At 38.4% G+C, this 17213-nt stretch overlaps 1 protein-coding gene across 6 annotated transcripts in view; it reads left to right on the top strand.

The window, feature by feature from the left end:
• The window catches only part of TAB3 (TGF-beta activated kinase 1 (MAP3K7) binding protein 3), a 94350-nt gene that overhangs the window by 63275 nt on the left and 13862 nt on the right, over nucleotides 1-17213 (top strand). For 4 of the 6 annotated variants that reach the window (XM_070461860.1, XM_020871033.2, XM_070461863.1 and 1 more), the window contains 4 exons: nucleotides 473-633; nucleotides 5897-5990; nucleotides 9327-9410; nucleotides 16659-16760. In XM_070461860.1, the coding sequence (XP_070317961.1) occupies nucleotides 473-633; nucleotides 5897-5990; nucleotides 9327-9410; nucleotides 16659-16760 (441 nt within the window). Of the gene's footprint in view, nucleotides 1-472; nucleotides 634-5896; nucleotides 5991-9326; nucleotides 9411-16658; nucleotides 16771-17213 lie in introns of all 6 variants that reach the window. The other 2 variants (XM_070461861.1, XM_070461862.1) reach the window with 2 other exon arrangements.

The raw sequence follows: 17213 nt of genomic DNA, 5'->3' as shown, positions 1-17213 counted from the left end.
AAGTTTATCACAGGGAAACATTTGAATATTTTTTAAGCGGATGCACTGAAGAGGGTGAGGAAGTTTTAAGTATTGTGTATTTATGGGAAGTAGGGTTGGTAATGAAGAACATTATTGGAGTAGTTCACAGTGGACCTAACTCAGTATAAAGAGAAGAAAGTATCTTAAAAGTTTGTTAAAAGGTAGGGGAGAATTTACTATTCTTTCAGTATATGTGAAACAACACCCAGGGATCGTTAAAGAGAATCTTAGAGGAATGTATAGATGATATTATTTTGGCAGAAAGAACTGGATCCAAATTAAAGCACATAGGAAGGCCAAATCACATTAGCAAGACTTTAGAATAAATGTCAACTGAAGTTGAATGACAGAGGTCTTTATGGGTATTTCATACATTAGCCATGCATGTACAGATGTCCCTGTGATTTGTTCAGTGTTATTTTCTGCAATGACTTTGTCTGTAATGCTATAGCCTTGCTGTTACATCAGCGAGCAAGGATGGAGAGGTTAGCAAAGCAATTGAAACTTGAGAAAGAGGAGCTAGAGCGCTTGAAGGCAGAAGTTAATGGTATGGAGCATGACCTGATGCAGAGGCGGCTCAGAAAGGTCAGCTGCACCACGGCGATCCCAACGGTAAGTAGGATCTACTAGGATGTATTGGGTGGGGGCAGGGCGGGCATGTTGCCTGTCTGGGCTTTTTCTTCTGATGTTCTCTTCCCGGTAGAGTTTTGTTCTGTCAGCAGCACGTGAAGGATGTTTGCCTTTTGTTCTCAACCAAATAAATGGATAGTTTCTTTTGTTCTCTTGGGGGAATTCTGCAGTTTCATGAGTATTTTCAAAGATAATTAATGTATGGCAGCTCAGTCACGGTAGATTGCTTTCTGTTAGAATAGAAATGAGAAGTAAAACTTGACCAAATGCTTCATAAGTGTTCACAGGTATTCATTTATGCTTTTGTGTATTATGTACATATATATTTAAGACAGTTATTTTTCTCAGTACATTCATGTACATGAGTTAGAGCAAGATCAGTATGCATCTTGGGAAAGTGTTGACTCTAGATCATTATCAAGCAGAGTAATTTTGAAGTGTAGATAATTGTAGAAACTAAGATAACAGTATGAACAGGAGTTGTAACAGGGGTTATAGGAGTACTGTCATGCATAGATTTGGGCCACATACTGTTAACAAATTGGTAGCTATGTAAGTTCAACAGTTCTTAAAAACCTCGGATCCCAAATATCATTTGACTCTTCAACATTGATTTAGCAAGCAGTTTTTACAGCTTATGAGTGTGGTCCAAAGCAAGGAGTTTAGTGCATACCTGCTAGAGGGAAGAATCGAGTCATCCCTCAAGAAATAACTTGAATACTGTATATGGTAAGTGATCTGTGAGGTCGTGCAAGAAGTCACTTCAACTAGTCGATCTGCATCCTCCATGTACTTTACTCTCACTAGTCCTCTGAAGCTCTCTGTGTAGAACTCTTGTGTGTTCTTGAGGAATCACCTTGCTCTATTCTTTTACCTGCAGGCATTCTTAACCTCTTTTGACCAAGGTTAAGTTCAGAGACAAAGGAGGGAAAGAGAAGCTAAGGGTTTGGGAGCTGCTAGCTGGTATAGTGGTTAGGACTTTGCCTCCGAAGGCAAGGGATATGGGTTTGGTTCCTGGTTAGGGAAGTAAGACACAAGTTCTAATGGGAGACGACAGGAGACTTAGGGACTGCCAAGGTGATGCCGTATCCTTCTCTAGCATCACTGGAGACTTAAGATTGCAAACCTCATGCATTATCCTTCTTTAACATCATCTCAGGAGACAGGAGATGCCTAAGGGATGGCAAACCTCATGCACTGTGCTCTCCCATCGTCTCTGGAGACTTAGGGACTGCCAACCCGATGTCGTATCCTTCTGTAGCATTGTCTCAGGAGACGTAGGCATTACAAATCTTATACAGTATCCTTCTCTATCATCATCTCAGGAGACAGGAGACTGAGACGACTTAGGGATGGCAAACCTCTTGCACTATCCTCTCCTATCATCTCAGGAGGCAGCAGACTTATAGACTGCCAACCTGATGCTGTATCCTTTTCTAGCATCACAGGAGACAGGAGACTTAGGGATTGCAAACCACATGCAGTATCCTTCTGCTGCATCATCTCAGGAGACTTAGGGATGGCAAGCCTGATACAGTATCCTTCTCTAGCATCATCACAGGAGACTTGGGGACTGCGAACCTGCTGCAGTATCCTTCCCTAGCATCCCCAGAGACAGGAGATTTAAGGATTGCACACCTGATCCAGTATCCTTCTCTTGCATCCATCTCTGGAAACAGGAGACTTAGGGATTGCAAACCTCATTCATTATCCTTCTGTAGAAACCCTCTGTGGAGACAGGAAGCTTATTGTGTACAAACCTCATTCATTATCCTGCTATAGAAACGCTCTATGGATACAGAAGAGAGGAGACTTATTGATTACAAATATGATTCATTTTCCTTCCTTAGAATCTCTCCATGGAGACAGGTTACAGGAGACACTTTCATTAATTACAAACCTGATTCATTATGCATCTATAGAATATCTCTGTGGAGACAGGAGACTTATTTATTAGAAACCTGATTCATTATCCTTCTATAGAATCCCTCTTTGTAGACAGGTAACAGGAGCCGTATTGATTACAAACCTGATTTAGTATCCTTCTATAGAATCTGTGTATATAGACAGGAGGCACAGGCAACAGGAGACAGGAGTCACAGGAGACTGTCAACAGCAGACAAAGGAGACAGGAGATGACATTTATTTATTATACACCTAATTCATTATCCTTCTATAGAAACCCTCTATGGAGACAGGGAAAGAAGATGACACAGTTTTATTGATTACAAACCTAATATATTATCCTTCTATAGAATACCTCTATGGAGACAGGAGACACTTGATTACAAACCTGATTCATCATACTTCAATTCAAAATCAATTTTATGATGAAAAAACCCTCCCAGTGCACATGTGACTTTGAATCTCTCTTCTCCTATTTCACTTATACCTCCTTGGATAAGCTACTTTCTTTATATTTGGTTTCTCTTCTACAATATCTATGACTACCCATCTCATAGAATTTTTTTACATTTCCAGAAGAACCTAAGATAATATACATTACACGGTTTATATAATGTCTAACAAATAGTCTTCTGACTACAGAATTTTGGTTTACAGGACAGTGGAAAAATGTGCTTAAATCTGAAATATTTTGAAAACATTTGATTTTCTTTTCACTTTAGGAACCTTTATAACATATAAATGTCAAAGCATTTAGCCTAAATTCCCTTTTGTTCCTAGAGGCTCATTGCTAATGCTTATATGGCTTCTTTAACCAGTAGTGCATGAAAACCTGGTTAGAAACCCATGTGCCTCGTCAAACTGAAATGCACATTTGTGACCAACTATAGGTACAGTTGCAGAAACTTAGAGGATCAGCAAAATAATCTTTCTAAGGAGGACTGAAGTGAAAAATGCCTAACAGCCATCATTTCTCTCAGGCTGTTGTTTGCAAAGCCATTTATTAAATGCTGTGAGAGATGCCATCACTTAACCACATCTGTATGCAAAAAGACACACAGATCCATGAACCTGTACATGGGGGAAGAAAAGCTAATGTAACACAGTGAATCAATAGTGCTGGCCAACTGCATGGTAATGATATTAACTACTTTTAAGAGTTCTGAGATTAGAACTCTGTTAGCTTCTTGCTAGTAGAGTTCAAAGATGTGACAATTGCATGGAGAAGGGGGAAATTTAAGTTATACCTTGAAGGATAAGCAAGATTTTACTCATCAGCACTTCCACTTACTCCACCCCACAAGTTTTTTCCTCTTCATTGGTCTTCTGATTAATTGGGTGGTGGCATCAACCAACCCACAGACCGGATGCATAATCAAGGCCAAACTATGAAAGAGCATCACTGGTCTCCAACCTTCTTCTCTGACAAATATTCTCCAACTGATAGAACACGTGAATTAAGGTATTTGTGCCACATTTTGTTTAACAGGCTATTTTTTTCCTTAGAAATGTCAGATGTTAAGTATTCTGGAACTTTACAAACAAACAAGGTTAAATTACACCAAACCCATCTTGACCCCACCTTCATGAAAGTACAGTATAGTTTCCTGCAAATAGTAGTAATGATCCAGAAACAGCTATTGTCCCCTCACTCCAAGGCTGTTAGGAGGCATAGGAATCTGACAGATAAAATTGTAGTTTAGTGAGTACCAAGGGTTCTGTTGTCTTTGGAAATGAGCATGTTGACAAGAGCCTTTTGGTTGTTACCAGCAAATGTGCAGTGGCCTCTTGACTATAACATTTATTATAGTTATTTACATACCGGATTACACAGTTTCACTGTTCAAGACCACTATGCCTGAAATAGCCCCCTCTGCCCGCAAATATGTTAGGATTTGTTCCTTCAGGTACTTGACATTTTCCAGAATTCTACAAAGCAAAGACTAGATTCTTTCATATATTCCTAGGAAGATAGCATCATTTTTTGAAACCCTTGAACAAGTGCTTTACTACAATGCTCAGATGTGTTTTACACTTTTAAGTTAATATAGACAAGGTGTAAGCATTTATTTTACATGTTAACATAGGAATGAGAAGAGCAATCCATAATACGTATTTCTCAGTGATGTTTTTGTTTGCCTATCATTCCAAGGGATTGTTGCACTTATTATAGACTGCCTGTTACATCACTTTTTAAAAAATTTTGACACTACCCCAGATATTCTGAGATGTCCTAACAGGATAGTATCTTGCGTCATTCAAAATTAACCCATTTCCCAGATTTTCCTTCACTTTTATATTTACCTTTTTAGTAAAACACCATGTTTAACAGAAGAAGATTTCCTTCTGTCTTCCTGTGATAGCAGATATTTATCTTTTACTTCATGTAGTTAGAGTCACCTTAGTAACTGGTTTCCTAGCTGTACTGTGCTGAAAGCTTCATTACTTCTAGAGTCTAAACTCTTAACTTCATTTTTTACTATACATATATGTGAATAGTAAAGACATTCAGAACGTTGGGGGAAGTAGAGGCTTCCAAAAAGCTTTACCTAATCGAAAAATAGGGCTCTCTTCACATTTCAACGTCTCATGTTCATGTCAAGGCGGAAAGAAACAGACTTGGGGGGAGAATGGAATCTATTTGTTCCCGCAATTTTCATGTACTAGGCTACTAGCTTCCTTTTATCTAGAAAAAAACGGAAGATGCAAAGACTTCTAGAGAAGTTTCTAAAAAAGACTTCTATATAAATCCTGGATCTGCCCATTACAATTTTTTAAGAACCTTTGGAAAATTATATAACCTGTTTGTGCCTCAGCTTCATCATATATACACTGGGGGTGATATCAGTACTTACCTGGGAAGATTATTTTGAGGCAAGAATGAGAGACTTCTGGTGAACATAGTGCCTGACAATTAGTAACTATTCATTAAAAGAAGTACCATTATAATTTTTACCAGCCTTGACAAGACTAAAATCATGGACACTGCTTGTTTACAAGGTTGATGCTTAGTTTCCCTTACCATGCAAACATAGAAAGAAAATATTCTCAATGCTCTGTGATTAATATATGGTAGTATTTGTATGAGAGAACATAGTGTAGTGTGATAGCCCTGCCACATTATATGAGGATTTTGTTTTTATGTGTCCATATTGATGTCACCATTTCACCTATTCCTTGGAAAACATAGTATAAAGACTTCTTATACATGCCCTTTAAGGGATTAAGGCCATTTTCTTGGTACTTACCTATCAGAACAGTTAACATGAATACCAGTTCTTAAATGTTGGGCTTGATAATGACTTTCCCACAATTGCTATTTTGGGTCCTTTCTTACTAGCCTGAGGAAATGACAAGATTGAGAAGCATGAACAGACAACTCCAGATAAATGTTGACTGTACACTGAAAGAAGTTGACCTCCTTCAATCTAGAGGTATAGACTTGATTATTTGGTAAACCATAAGTAATACTGTGGTGTGTTATGCTGCTTCAATGGCAATCATTTTGGTTTTACAGATATAATGGGTAAAAACTACCTTTTACAAGATCACAGTCCTGGTACAGACATCCCTCACCCCACAGTCAGATCAGATTTGGGTAATCAAAAATAATTTTACTTTCACAACTTCATCATTAAGTTCTTACCGTTTAGACTGTTTGATGGTGGCACTCTATATTTATCCTCTTTTAGTCATACACTATTTCATAAACTGTTGGGTTTTATTTCTAAAACACAGTAGATTTATGTGATAGTCATCTAAGATGTCTGTGCAAACAGGGATCCCAACTCAGAACATCAGATTACTCAGTTTAAAATGAAAATCGGTATGCTGTTTTCTTTGTTATCTGTTACATGAAAACATTCAACTGTATCTTAGAGATTTCATTTTTGTGGCTTTCTGATTGAAGTCTACTACAGTAAAAGTTCCCTGAATTCACTTTGATTTACTCAGCTCACCAGGTATGCTTCATTTTCCTCTGTAAAATATCCAACCATGAGGCTGCATTCTGGCAAGTCCACGTACTATTGCTCCCATCAGTTGAATTGTCTGCTTACCAACAGACAGCTGTGCCCGTTCTCAAACCTGCTTAGATTACAAAAGGATGGTAACTGGCATAATGTTTTTAAAATGGATATGGATGTAAGAAATGCTGCTCTTTCTATTAAAATGATAGGCAGATGTTTTATAAAGACTCAAGGGCAGACACTACAAAAACATAGAGGCTGTGAATTAGATACAGTGAAAACAACTGAAAAGGGCTATGAAGGAAAATCATAAACATCTAATAGGATTCTAGTCTCAAATTAACTGTTCTTAAAATATCTTTTTTTGCTCCATTCTAAAATGAAAACAGGAAATTATAGATCGCGGTGCAGCAAACTAGCCTGCTGTCTGTTTTTGTAAATAGTTTCAGTGGAACATAGCCACACCCATTTCTCTACATATTGTCTGGGCCTGCTTTTGTGTTTCAACACCACTGTTGAGGGCTTACAACTGTATTTCAGGACTACAAAGCTTAAAATGTTTATTGTCTGGCCCTTTACAGTAAAAGTTTGCCCACCCCCAGTTTAGGTCATCATCTACCTGTAGGTAGAGTTTATTTCTGAAAGACAATATAGAAGTCTGGTCAGCACACACAAAGAAAAGGTCTTGGTCTAACACTGTAATATTGCTTTGGTCCTATTCTTCTATCCGTAACGTTGCTGTGTGATTGTTAACAATTCTGTGTGCGAGTCAGCCAACCCACCATTACTTACTGTTCTAAATTATGGCAGCTGAGAGAGCTTCTACTCTCTTTTCAAGTACCCTGTTACCATTTTAAAGCAAGATTACACAGTAGAGGCAGGAGAATAAAAAGATATGGAACTTTGTACAATAGACAGAAGCACATTTCCATGTGAAACTTGAGCACTCTGGTTGAGTACCCTTATTTTCAGAAGCCTAGGAACTCTACAGCCTAGTAGCTGTAAGCAGTGAAAGACACTGTATGGGAGATTATACAAACCACTGTTACTATATTAGAAGGTTGCATCCATTATTTTGTTTCTGTGTTCTTTGAAGATAAATAAGAATCCCTGAAACATTTCATTAGGATATTTTTAGTAAAGGCCTTATAGGATCTAGAAATTAAATCAGCAGCTATAACTCAAGAAATTGAAGAAATAACATATACAGCATCTTAAACCATAAAAAGATCTAATTAATAAATTAAGTACCATTATGGCTTTCATGAGCCATCATGGGATTTGTTTTCAGAAAATTATTAAACACAGCATACCTAAATGGAATAAAAGTACTGCAAGGAAAACCGTTCTTAAGGTTTTATAAACAAAGACCTACCTGTGCTTTTGGTCTCCAGTGGGCTACAAAGAGCTCTTTTTGGTGCTAGTGTTAGTTGCTCAGTGGTGTCCGACTGTTTGTGACCTCATGGACTGTAGCCCACCTCTGTCCATGGAATTCTCCAGCAAGAATACTGGAGTGAGTTGCCATTTCCTTCTCCAGGGGGTCTTCCCAACCCAGGGATCGAACCTAGGTCTGCTACATTGCAGGCAGATTCTAATCTCCCTTCGTAAGGGGTCCAAATATATCTATTTTACACTAAGTTCCATTCTTATATCCTCTGGAAAATTTTGTACTGGGTTTCCAACCTCAGCTTTTCATCTAGAGATTCTAGACATTTTCTGAGGTTCAGCATTTGGATTTGATAGTTAATCAGTACATGACTTGATAAAAGGCAGCTTTATTTTTACTTTTGGTGAGCAAAACTTTCTTGAGGGAAAAAACTGGGTTTAAAATTCAGGAGATTCAATATATTTAAGCTATCAGTACCACACAACATCCTCTGTGAATAAGCATGGGTACAGTTTAAAAGCTTAAATGGAATTGTGCAGAACTACTGGCAGGGTGCAGTGACAGTTTCACAGATGTGAACATAGGACCCAAAGCTGGCATTGGATCAAAACCGACCTTAAAGGAATCACATCAGGAAAAGGAGCTGAAACAAAGACTGTATCAAGGAGTAAACAGTTTAAATGAGAGATGAGATTGTTCTGTTATTCTGAAATTGACAGCATATCATTTTTTTTTTATTGATAAGTCTGTAGGCAACGTTCGGAGAAGGAAATGGCAACCCACTCCATTATACTTGCCTGGAGAATCCCAGAGACAGAGGAGCCTGGTGGGTTGCCGTCTGTGGGGTCACACAGAGTCAGATACAACTGAAGTGACTTAGCAGCAGCAGCAGCATAGGCAACGTTTAAGATTCTCATTTTCTTAAAGATTGGAATCCCTGAGCTGCTGATATCATAACAACTTGAGTAATCTTTATCAATGTATATGTATAGCTGCTTCTTTACCTGAATTTATAATGAATAAAAATTTAAGGTAAACAGACAGAAACATAAGCTGTGTCATGGTTTTGTTTATTAACATCAAAACAAACAGAGAAATCAGTTCAGTCATCCTTTCATTTCTCTTCTTCATTTAGCTAGCTGTGCCACATACTAAATCCTGTGAAAACAGATAAGCTTTATAGTTAAAAAATGTTCCTTTAGGTGATACATTGTAGAAAGACGCTTGGGTCTTTTCTCATAATGCTTTAACACTTTCAGTGAGAGAACAGTAGGATACTATAATGAATTATAAACTCCTGCAAAACCAGCTCCCCTTTTTATGTGTTTATTTTTCTCCTATATTTTCCCTAACAAAAAAATGCATGTAACAGGAGAAAGACCCCTAAATGCCTGCTGATTTTATTTTCTTTATAGGAAACTTTGATCCAAAAGCTATGAATAATTTTTATGACAACATAGAACCTGGTCCGGTTGTACCACCCAAGCCGCCTAAAAAAGGTGAGTAGCAAGATGTCACAGACATCACAGAAATGTATGTGAAAGCCATTTGGGAGTTCATCTAAAAAGCTAAAGAAATTTCCATTAGAGATAGCATTTTGAATGTTATTCTATTGATAAACTTTACTTTCTAAAAATTACAAAAACTAACTCTGAGAGTTATTGTCAAGGGTAACTAAAATGGAATATATAATTTATTTTTTAAAAATAACTTTCAGTTCAGTTGCTCAGTCGTGTCAGACTCTTTGTGACCCCATGAACCGTAGCACACCAGGCCTCCCTGTCCATCACCAACACGCGGAGTCCACCCAAACCCATGTCCATTGAGTCAGTGATGCCTTCTAACCATCTTATCTTCTGTTGTCCCCTTCTCCTCCTGCCCTCAATCTTTCCCAGCATCAGGGTCTTTTCCAATGAGTCAGCTCTTTGCATGAGGTGGCCAAAGTATTGGAGTTTCAGCCTCAGCATCAGTCCTTCCAGTGAAGACCCAGGACTGATCTCCTTTACGATGGAGTGGTTGGATCTCCTTGCAGTCCAAGGGACTCTCGAGTCTTCTCCAACACCACAGTTCAAAAGCATCAGTTCTCTGGTGCTCAGCTTTATTTATAGTCCAACTCTCACATCTTTACATGACTACTGGAAAAATCATAGCCTTGACTAGATGGACCTTTGTTAGCAGAGTAATCTCTCTGCTTTTTAATATGCTGTCTAGGTTGGTCATAACCTTCCTTCCAAGGAGTAAACGTCTTTTAATTTCATGGCTGCAGTCACCATCTGCAGTGATTTTGGAGCCCAGAAAAATAAAGTCAGCCATGGTTTCCACTGTTTTCCCATCTATTTGGCATGAAGTGATGGGGCCAGATGCCATGGTCTTAAGTTTTCTGAATGTTGAGCTTTAAGCCAACTTTTTCACTCTCATCCTTCACTTTCATCAAGAGGCTCTTTAGTTCTTCTTCACTTTCTGCCATAAGGGTGGTGTCATCTGCATATCTCGGAGAAGGCAATGGCAACCACGCCAGTACTCTTGCCTAGAAAATCCCATGGACGAAGGAGCCTGCTAGGCTGCAGTCCGTGAGTTCACAGAGAGTCAGACGCGACTGAGCAACTTCACTTTTCACTTTTCACTTTTATGCATTGGAGAAGGAAGTGGGAACCCACTCCAGTGTTCTTGCCTGGAGAATCCCAGGAACAGGGGAGCCTGGTGGGCTGCCGTCTATGGGGTCACACAGAGTCAGACACAACTGAAGTGACTTAGCAGCAGCAGCATCTGCATATCTGAGGTTATTGATATTTCTCCTGGAAATCTTGATTCCAGCTTGTGCTTCTTCCAGCCCATCATTTCTCATGATGTACACTGCATTTAAGTTAAATAAGCAGGGTGACAATATACAGCCTTGATGTGTTCCTTTTCCTATTTGGAACCAGTCTATTGTTCCATGTCCAGTTCTAACTGTTGCTTCCTGACCTGCATACAGGTTTCTCATGAAGGAGGTCAGGTGGTCTGGTATTCGGATTTCTTTCAGAATTTTCCACAGTTTATTGTGATCCACACAGTCATAGGCTTTGGCATAGTCAATAAAGCAGAAATTGATGTTTTTCTGGAACTCTCTTGCTTTTTCTATGATCCAGCAGATGTTGGCAATTTGATTTCTGGTTCCTCTGCCTTTTCTAAAACCAGCTTGAACATCTGGAAGTTCACGTATTGCTGAAGCTGGCTTGTAGAATTTTAAGCATCACTTTATTAGCATGTGAGATGAGTACAATTGTGCGGTAATTTGAACATTCTTTGGCATTGCCTTTCTTTGGGGTTAGAATGAAAACTGACCTTTTCCAGTCCTGTGGCCACTGCTGAGTTTTCCAAATTTGCTGGCATATTGAGTGCAGCACTTTCACAGCATCATCTGTCAGGATTTGAAATAGCTTAACTGGAATTCCATCACCTCCACTAGCTTTGTTTGTAGTGATGCTTCCTAAGGCCTACTTGACTTCACATTCCATGATGTCTGACTCTAGGTGAGTGATCACACCATCGTGATCATCTGGATCATGAAAATATTTTTTGTACAGTTCTTCTGCGTATTCTTGCCACCTCTTCTTAATATCTTCTGCTTCAGTTCAGTCGCTCAGTCATGTCAGACTCTTTGCGACCCCATGAACCGCAGCACACCAGGCCTCCCTGTCCATCACCAACTCCAGAGTCCACCCAAACCCATGTCCACTGAGTCGGTGATGCCATCTAACCATCTTATCTTCTGTTGTCCCCTTCTCCTCCTGCCCTCAATCTTTCCCAGCATCAGGGTCTTTTCCAATGAGTCAGCTCTTTGCATGAGGTGGCCAAAGTATTGGAGTTTCAGCCTCAGCATCAGTCCTTCCAATGAACACCCAGGACTGATCTCCTTTAGGATGGACTGGTTGGATCTCCTTGCAGTCCAAGGGACTCTCAAGAGTCTTCTCCAACATCACAGTTCAAAAGCATCAGCTCTCCGGCACTCAGCTTTATTTATAGTCCAACTCTCACATCTTTACATGACTACTGGAAAAACCATAGCCTTGACTAGACGGACCTTTGTTGGCAAAGTAATCGCCCTGCTTTTTAATATGCTATCTATCTAGGTTGGTCATAACTTTCCTTCCAAGGAGTAGGCGTCTTTTAATTTCATGGCTGCAGTCAGCATCTGCAGTGATTTTGGAGCCCAGAAAAATACAGTCAGCCACTGTTTCCACTGATTCCTCACCTATTTGCCATGAAGTGATGGGACCAGATGCCATGGTCTTAGTTTTCTGAATGTTGTGCTTTAAGCCAACTTTTTCACTCTCCTCTTTCACTTTCATCAAGAGGCTTTTTAGTTCCTCTTCACTTTCTGCCGTAAGGGTGGGGTCATCTGCACATCTGAGGTTATTGATATTTCTACCGGCAATCTTGGTTCCAGCTTGTGCTTCCTCCAGCCCAGTATTTCTCATGATGTGCTCTGCATATAAGTTAAATAAGCAGGGTGACAATATACAGCCTTGATGAATTCCTTTTCCTATTTGGTTTCAGGTATACAGCAAAGTGATTCAGTTTTACAGATATATATATCTATTCTTTTGCACATTCTTTTCATTATAGAGGTCATTATAGAGTATAATTCTCTGGGCTATGTACTAGTTCTTTGTTGTAGTGTGTCTGTTAACCCCAGGCTCCTAATTTATCCCCACCTTTCCCCTTTCATAACCACATCTTTGGTTTGGAAGTTTTTGAGTCTGTTTTCATTTTGTAAATTGTGTCAGTTTATTTTTATTCCATATATAAGAGATACCCTATGTATGACCATCTCTAGGTCCATCCATGTTGCTACAAATGGCTAAGTAATATTCCACTGTATATATGTACACATCTTCTTTATCCATTCCTCTCTCAGTGGACATTTCAGTTGCTTCTGTATCCTGGCTGTTATAAACACATGCACCCCAGTATTCATTCCAGCACTGTTTTATGAAGTTACAAGTTATTTAAGTCCTATATCTCCAGATATATGTCCTGAAGTGGGATTGCTGGATCATATGGTAGGTCTGTTTTTTGTGTGTTGTTTTTTTTTTTTTTTTTTTTTTTTGAGAAATCTCCATACTGTTTTCCACAGCTGCTGTACCAGTTTACACTCCCTCACTCCTGTGAGAGAACCCCAGCAGTACAACTATTTTTCAGTTTGTGGGTTGCCCTCCTGGTGGTTATGAGATGTCATTATATTGTGAAAGTTTCCTTCATACCATCTTGTTGTGGCTGCTTTTTTTGGTCTTTGAATGTAGAATATCTTTGTTCCAGTCTTTCCTGTCACAGGTTGTTCAGCAGTTATTTGTGATTAGAGGAGGTGAGCTCAAGTCTTTTTAGTCTGCTGTGTTGTCTCCCGTCCCCGAAAATAAGTTGCAAAAGGGTGTTAGGTGGTGTATGTTACAAATGCAGTCAGCACTATAAAGACTATAGTCCTAAAAGATAGTTCTAACAATATGATGGGAATTTAAACGTTATTTTTAAATGGAAACTTTGATGTGCAGTAAATCTGGGATTATTTGAGAGGCCACAAAAGAATCCTTGTGTATTTAACAGGTGGGCATAGCAATTAGATTGACACTAGGTGTCTCTTCATCAAGGACAAAATAAATGCTACATAACCAAGATTTGGAGGGGTCACTTTTGCATAATTCTTAAATCATTTCTGTGTGATATACTGAATTTCCAATTAATCATTTTCTTCTCCATTCTAGTAATTGTCAAGAATGTCGTGAACTATGCATTTCATATCTTAATCTTTTTTGGTTAATCTCTTTTTGCTTTAGGCAACTCAAAATAGACTGATGAAAAAGACATGATATTGGAAAATGCATTACCTAAGGATGTAACTATATAATCTCAAAACTTAAAGCAGAATTGAAAATTCTACACAAATAATGTTACCTGCCCTACAGTACTTAAATTTTGGTTGAACAGCTTTGTGTGCAACACTCAGTACAAAATGTTTTAAGTATTTCATTTATAGGTTGCAATGAAGTACACATTCTTTCCATTGTTTAATAGTACTATGGCTATTTCAACTGACCTGAATTTAAAATAGCCTCCTGCTGTCTAAAAACAGTGTGAAGAAGAATCTTAATGGATGACTACCAAGTACCAGATTTGTGTCTACTGGATTATCCAATGAATTGATTCAAGGGCTGTCATGGAAGAATCATCCTATTTAAGGGATATATCCAGTGTGCACCACCTTATTAACATGACTTCTATGGTTTGAAGGGCCCACCATATTTAATAAAAATACTTCTATCTCTTGGGAAATTTCAAAATTTTAGAGGTAATCTTCCAGGAGCTAGGGACAAAGCTAGACCTCTCTTTGAGCAAGGCCAGATTCTTTACGGTAGTGCATAGAAGGAACTTTATAGCTTTAAATGCTCATGTAAGACAAGGAAATCTAATATCAGTGACATACAGTTCTACCTAAGAATCAAGACAAGAGCCATTGAGCTCACAAAAACAACAGAGAAAATTATCAAAACCAAACATTTGATCTTTGAAGGATAAAAAACAGGAAAAAAACAGATTATCAAAATCAGAAATGAAAAGATAGGATGAAATAACTTAATAGTTGTGTATGTAATTAAAGAAATTGAATCCATTATCAAAAGTTTCCCCACAATGAAAACTTCAGAACTAGATGGTTACACTAGTGATCCCCATAGATATCAAGTATTTAATGAAGAGATTAAAAAAAATGAAGAGATAATACCAATCATACAAACTCTGAGGAAACAGAGAAGGGAGGAAAGCATCTAATTTTCTTATGAAGCCAGTAGGATTCTGATTCCAAAACCTGATGCACATTACCTACCTCCCAAAAAGAAAACAAACTTACAAATCAAATCCTCATGAACATAAAAGCCAAACAAAAAAACCGAATAAAATATTCACAATATAAAAAAAGATAATATATCATGACCAACTTGGGTTTAGCTCAAGAATGCATCGTTCAGAAAGTAGAGGAGAAAAGGCATACAGTCATTTCATTATACAGGAAAAAACATCTGATAGAATTCAGCAGCCATTCCAGATGACATTATTTGTGAAGAAAATCTAGAGATACTCAGAAACAATTAGAATAAGTGAGAAACTTATAAATTTAACTAGAGATATGTACATTGAATATGATTAAACACTACCAAAAGAAATCAAACTATCTAAATGAAGTCATAAACCATGTCTTTTTTAATCAGTATTGTTAAGATACCTAGTCTTTTCATATTGATGAAATACCAATTTTAACTGTAACTTTTCTTTTTTTTGGTGTGCATTAATTTGATTCTGAAATTCATATGGAAATGCGCAAGACTTAGAATAACCAAGTGGAATATAGATGTTTATCTGAATAAAAAGTGTGATAATTTAAGAGAAAGAAGGAAAGACAGAGAAACCTTTTTGGACTAGACTTTGCAGTTAAGCAACGTGTGTGTAAGCTCTTCAGCTGATTCAGAAAGTATGCCCCCCCACCGTGACTTACAGTGGAGAGGGCACTGACCTTGCTGTCATACAACTTTAGCACTGGTTCTGGTTGTCTTGGCCACCTGACTTTGTTTATATCCAGTTTGTGCATAAATAGAGGTGATCAGTCCAAATATTTAGCTTCTGTACAGGGTTGTTATAAGAATCAGTGAGAAGGAGGTATGTGATGCTATAAAGGGGGTTACAAATCTAAGAAATAGAACTTATTCTTCAGAGCCTAAAGGAGATGTTTACTCTGCTTCACAACACTTAGCATTGTGAAACACTGATCTCCAAAGGTTGGTTGAACTAGAGGACTGCTTATAGGCTCAGAGCTGATTACAAAATTTAAAATTTTTGTTTCTTAAGGTTAAATAATATGAAGTCTGCCTTTTTTGACTTTTGTGTATGTGTTAGTCGCTCAGTCATGTCCAACTGTTTGTGATCCCATGGACTGTAGCCCACCAGGCTCCTCTGACCATGGGATTTCCCAGGCAAGAATACTGGAGTGGGTTGCCATTTCTTTCTCCAGGGGATCTTTCTGACCCGGAGATCTAATCCGGGTCTCCCACATTGCAGCCAGACTCTTTACTGTTTTTACTTAATATAAAACACTGTTTACTGATTACCTAAAAATTAATAAAAACAGTATTCTAGCCAGAAAGGGGTATGCCTTCAGTCCATGTTGTGAGGGCTGCTGGACTTTTGCACATATAGGTAACTGGAATTTATGAAAAACTGGGGAATATGTGTTACCAGTACATAATATTTGAGTTGGTTTTAATTTTTCAAGTACTATTTTGGTTCTTTATTCATAAAATGCTGTAGTCTACTGTTACCTTTAATGTGGATAGTGGACTTTAAACCCATAATTTTCTAGTAACTGTTGGTTAATCAGGGAATTGCTAAAGTATAATGTCCCAAATTTTGTGTTCATACTGACATTTAATTATTAGCACTAAGTTTGCACTCCCGCTCACTCGAACCTGGGAAATTGGTGAAATCAGGCATGCATTCCAAGTAATGAGAAAGGATGAAAAAACTTTTAAGAGCCAGTCTGGATAGGTTGTAAAAGCAGTATTAACTATGGCCCTTGCCTTCCTGGGAGAACTAATGGTAGCATCAAGTAACACAAAGAATAAATACTGCATGTGTCCTGTGAAAGATTCTTGAGAGCCTGTCCACTCTCTTCTAATGAACGGCTTGATCCCTTCTTCCTGGCTTTGCTTCTTCTCATGCAGACTCATCAGACCCCTGCACAATTGAGAGAAAAGCCCGAAGAATTAGCGTGACCTCCAGAGTACAGGAGGACGTCCATGACACCCAGGCAGCAGCTGCAGATGGTTTGTACTTGTATGTCTAGACTTTGTGCAGTGTCCAAACACATGTGTTAACCCATGTAGAGTTATCCTAAGTAAAAGTCAACCTTTTTTTCCTTTAAGACATTACTCTTTACTGAGTTTCTAAGGCTGTGCAGTCTAATAGCAACACAATTAGAGCCACATACATGATTTAAAATTTTCTCTTAGCCAAACTTTTATAAGTGGTTTTTTTTCACCTTTATTTCATACTAACTTTTCAAAATTTGGTATATATTTCCTACTTACAGTACATCTCAATTCAGAGTGACTGCGTATCAAATGGCTAGTGACCCACCATATTGGACAGATTCTTGTAAAATAATAGTGTCTAGTCTTCTCAGGTGGCTCAGACAATAAAGAGTCTGCCTGCAATGCAGGAGACCCAGGTTTGACCCCTGGGTCGGCAGGATCCCCTGGAGAAGGGAATGGCAGTCC

This window comes from Odocoileus virginianus, chromosome X (assembly GCF_023699985.2).
Source record: "Odocoileus virginianus isolate 20LAN1187 ecotype Illinois chromosome X, Ovbor_1.2, whole genome shotgun sequence".
In the NCBI taxonomy this organism is placed as follows: Eukaryota; Metazoa; Chordata; class Mammalia; order Artiodactyla; family Cervidae; genus Odocoileus; species Odocoileus virginianus.
Note: the sequence above shows the minus strand (reverse complement) of the source record. Positions and strands in the feature narration are given on the sequence as shown.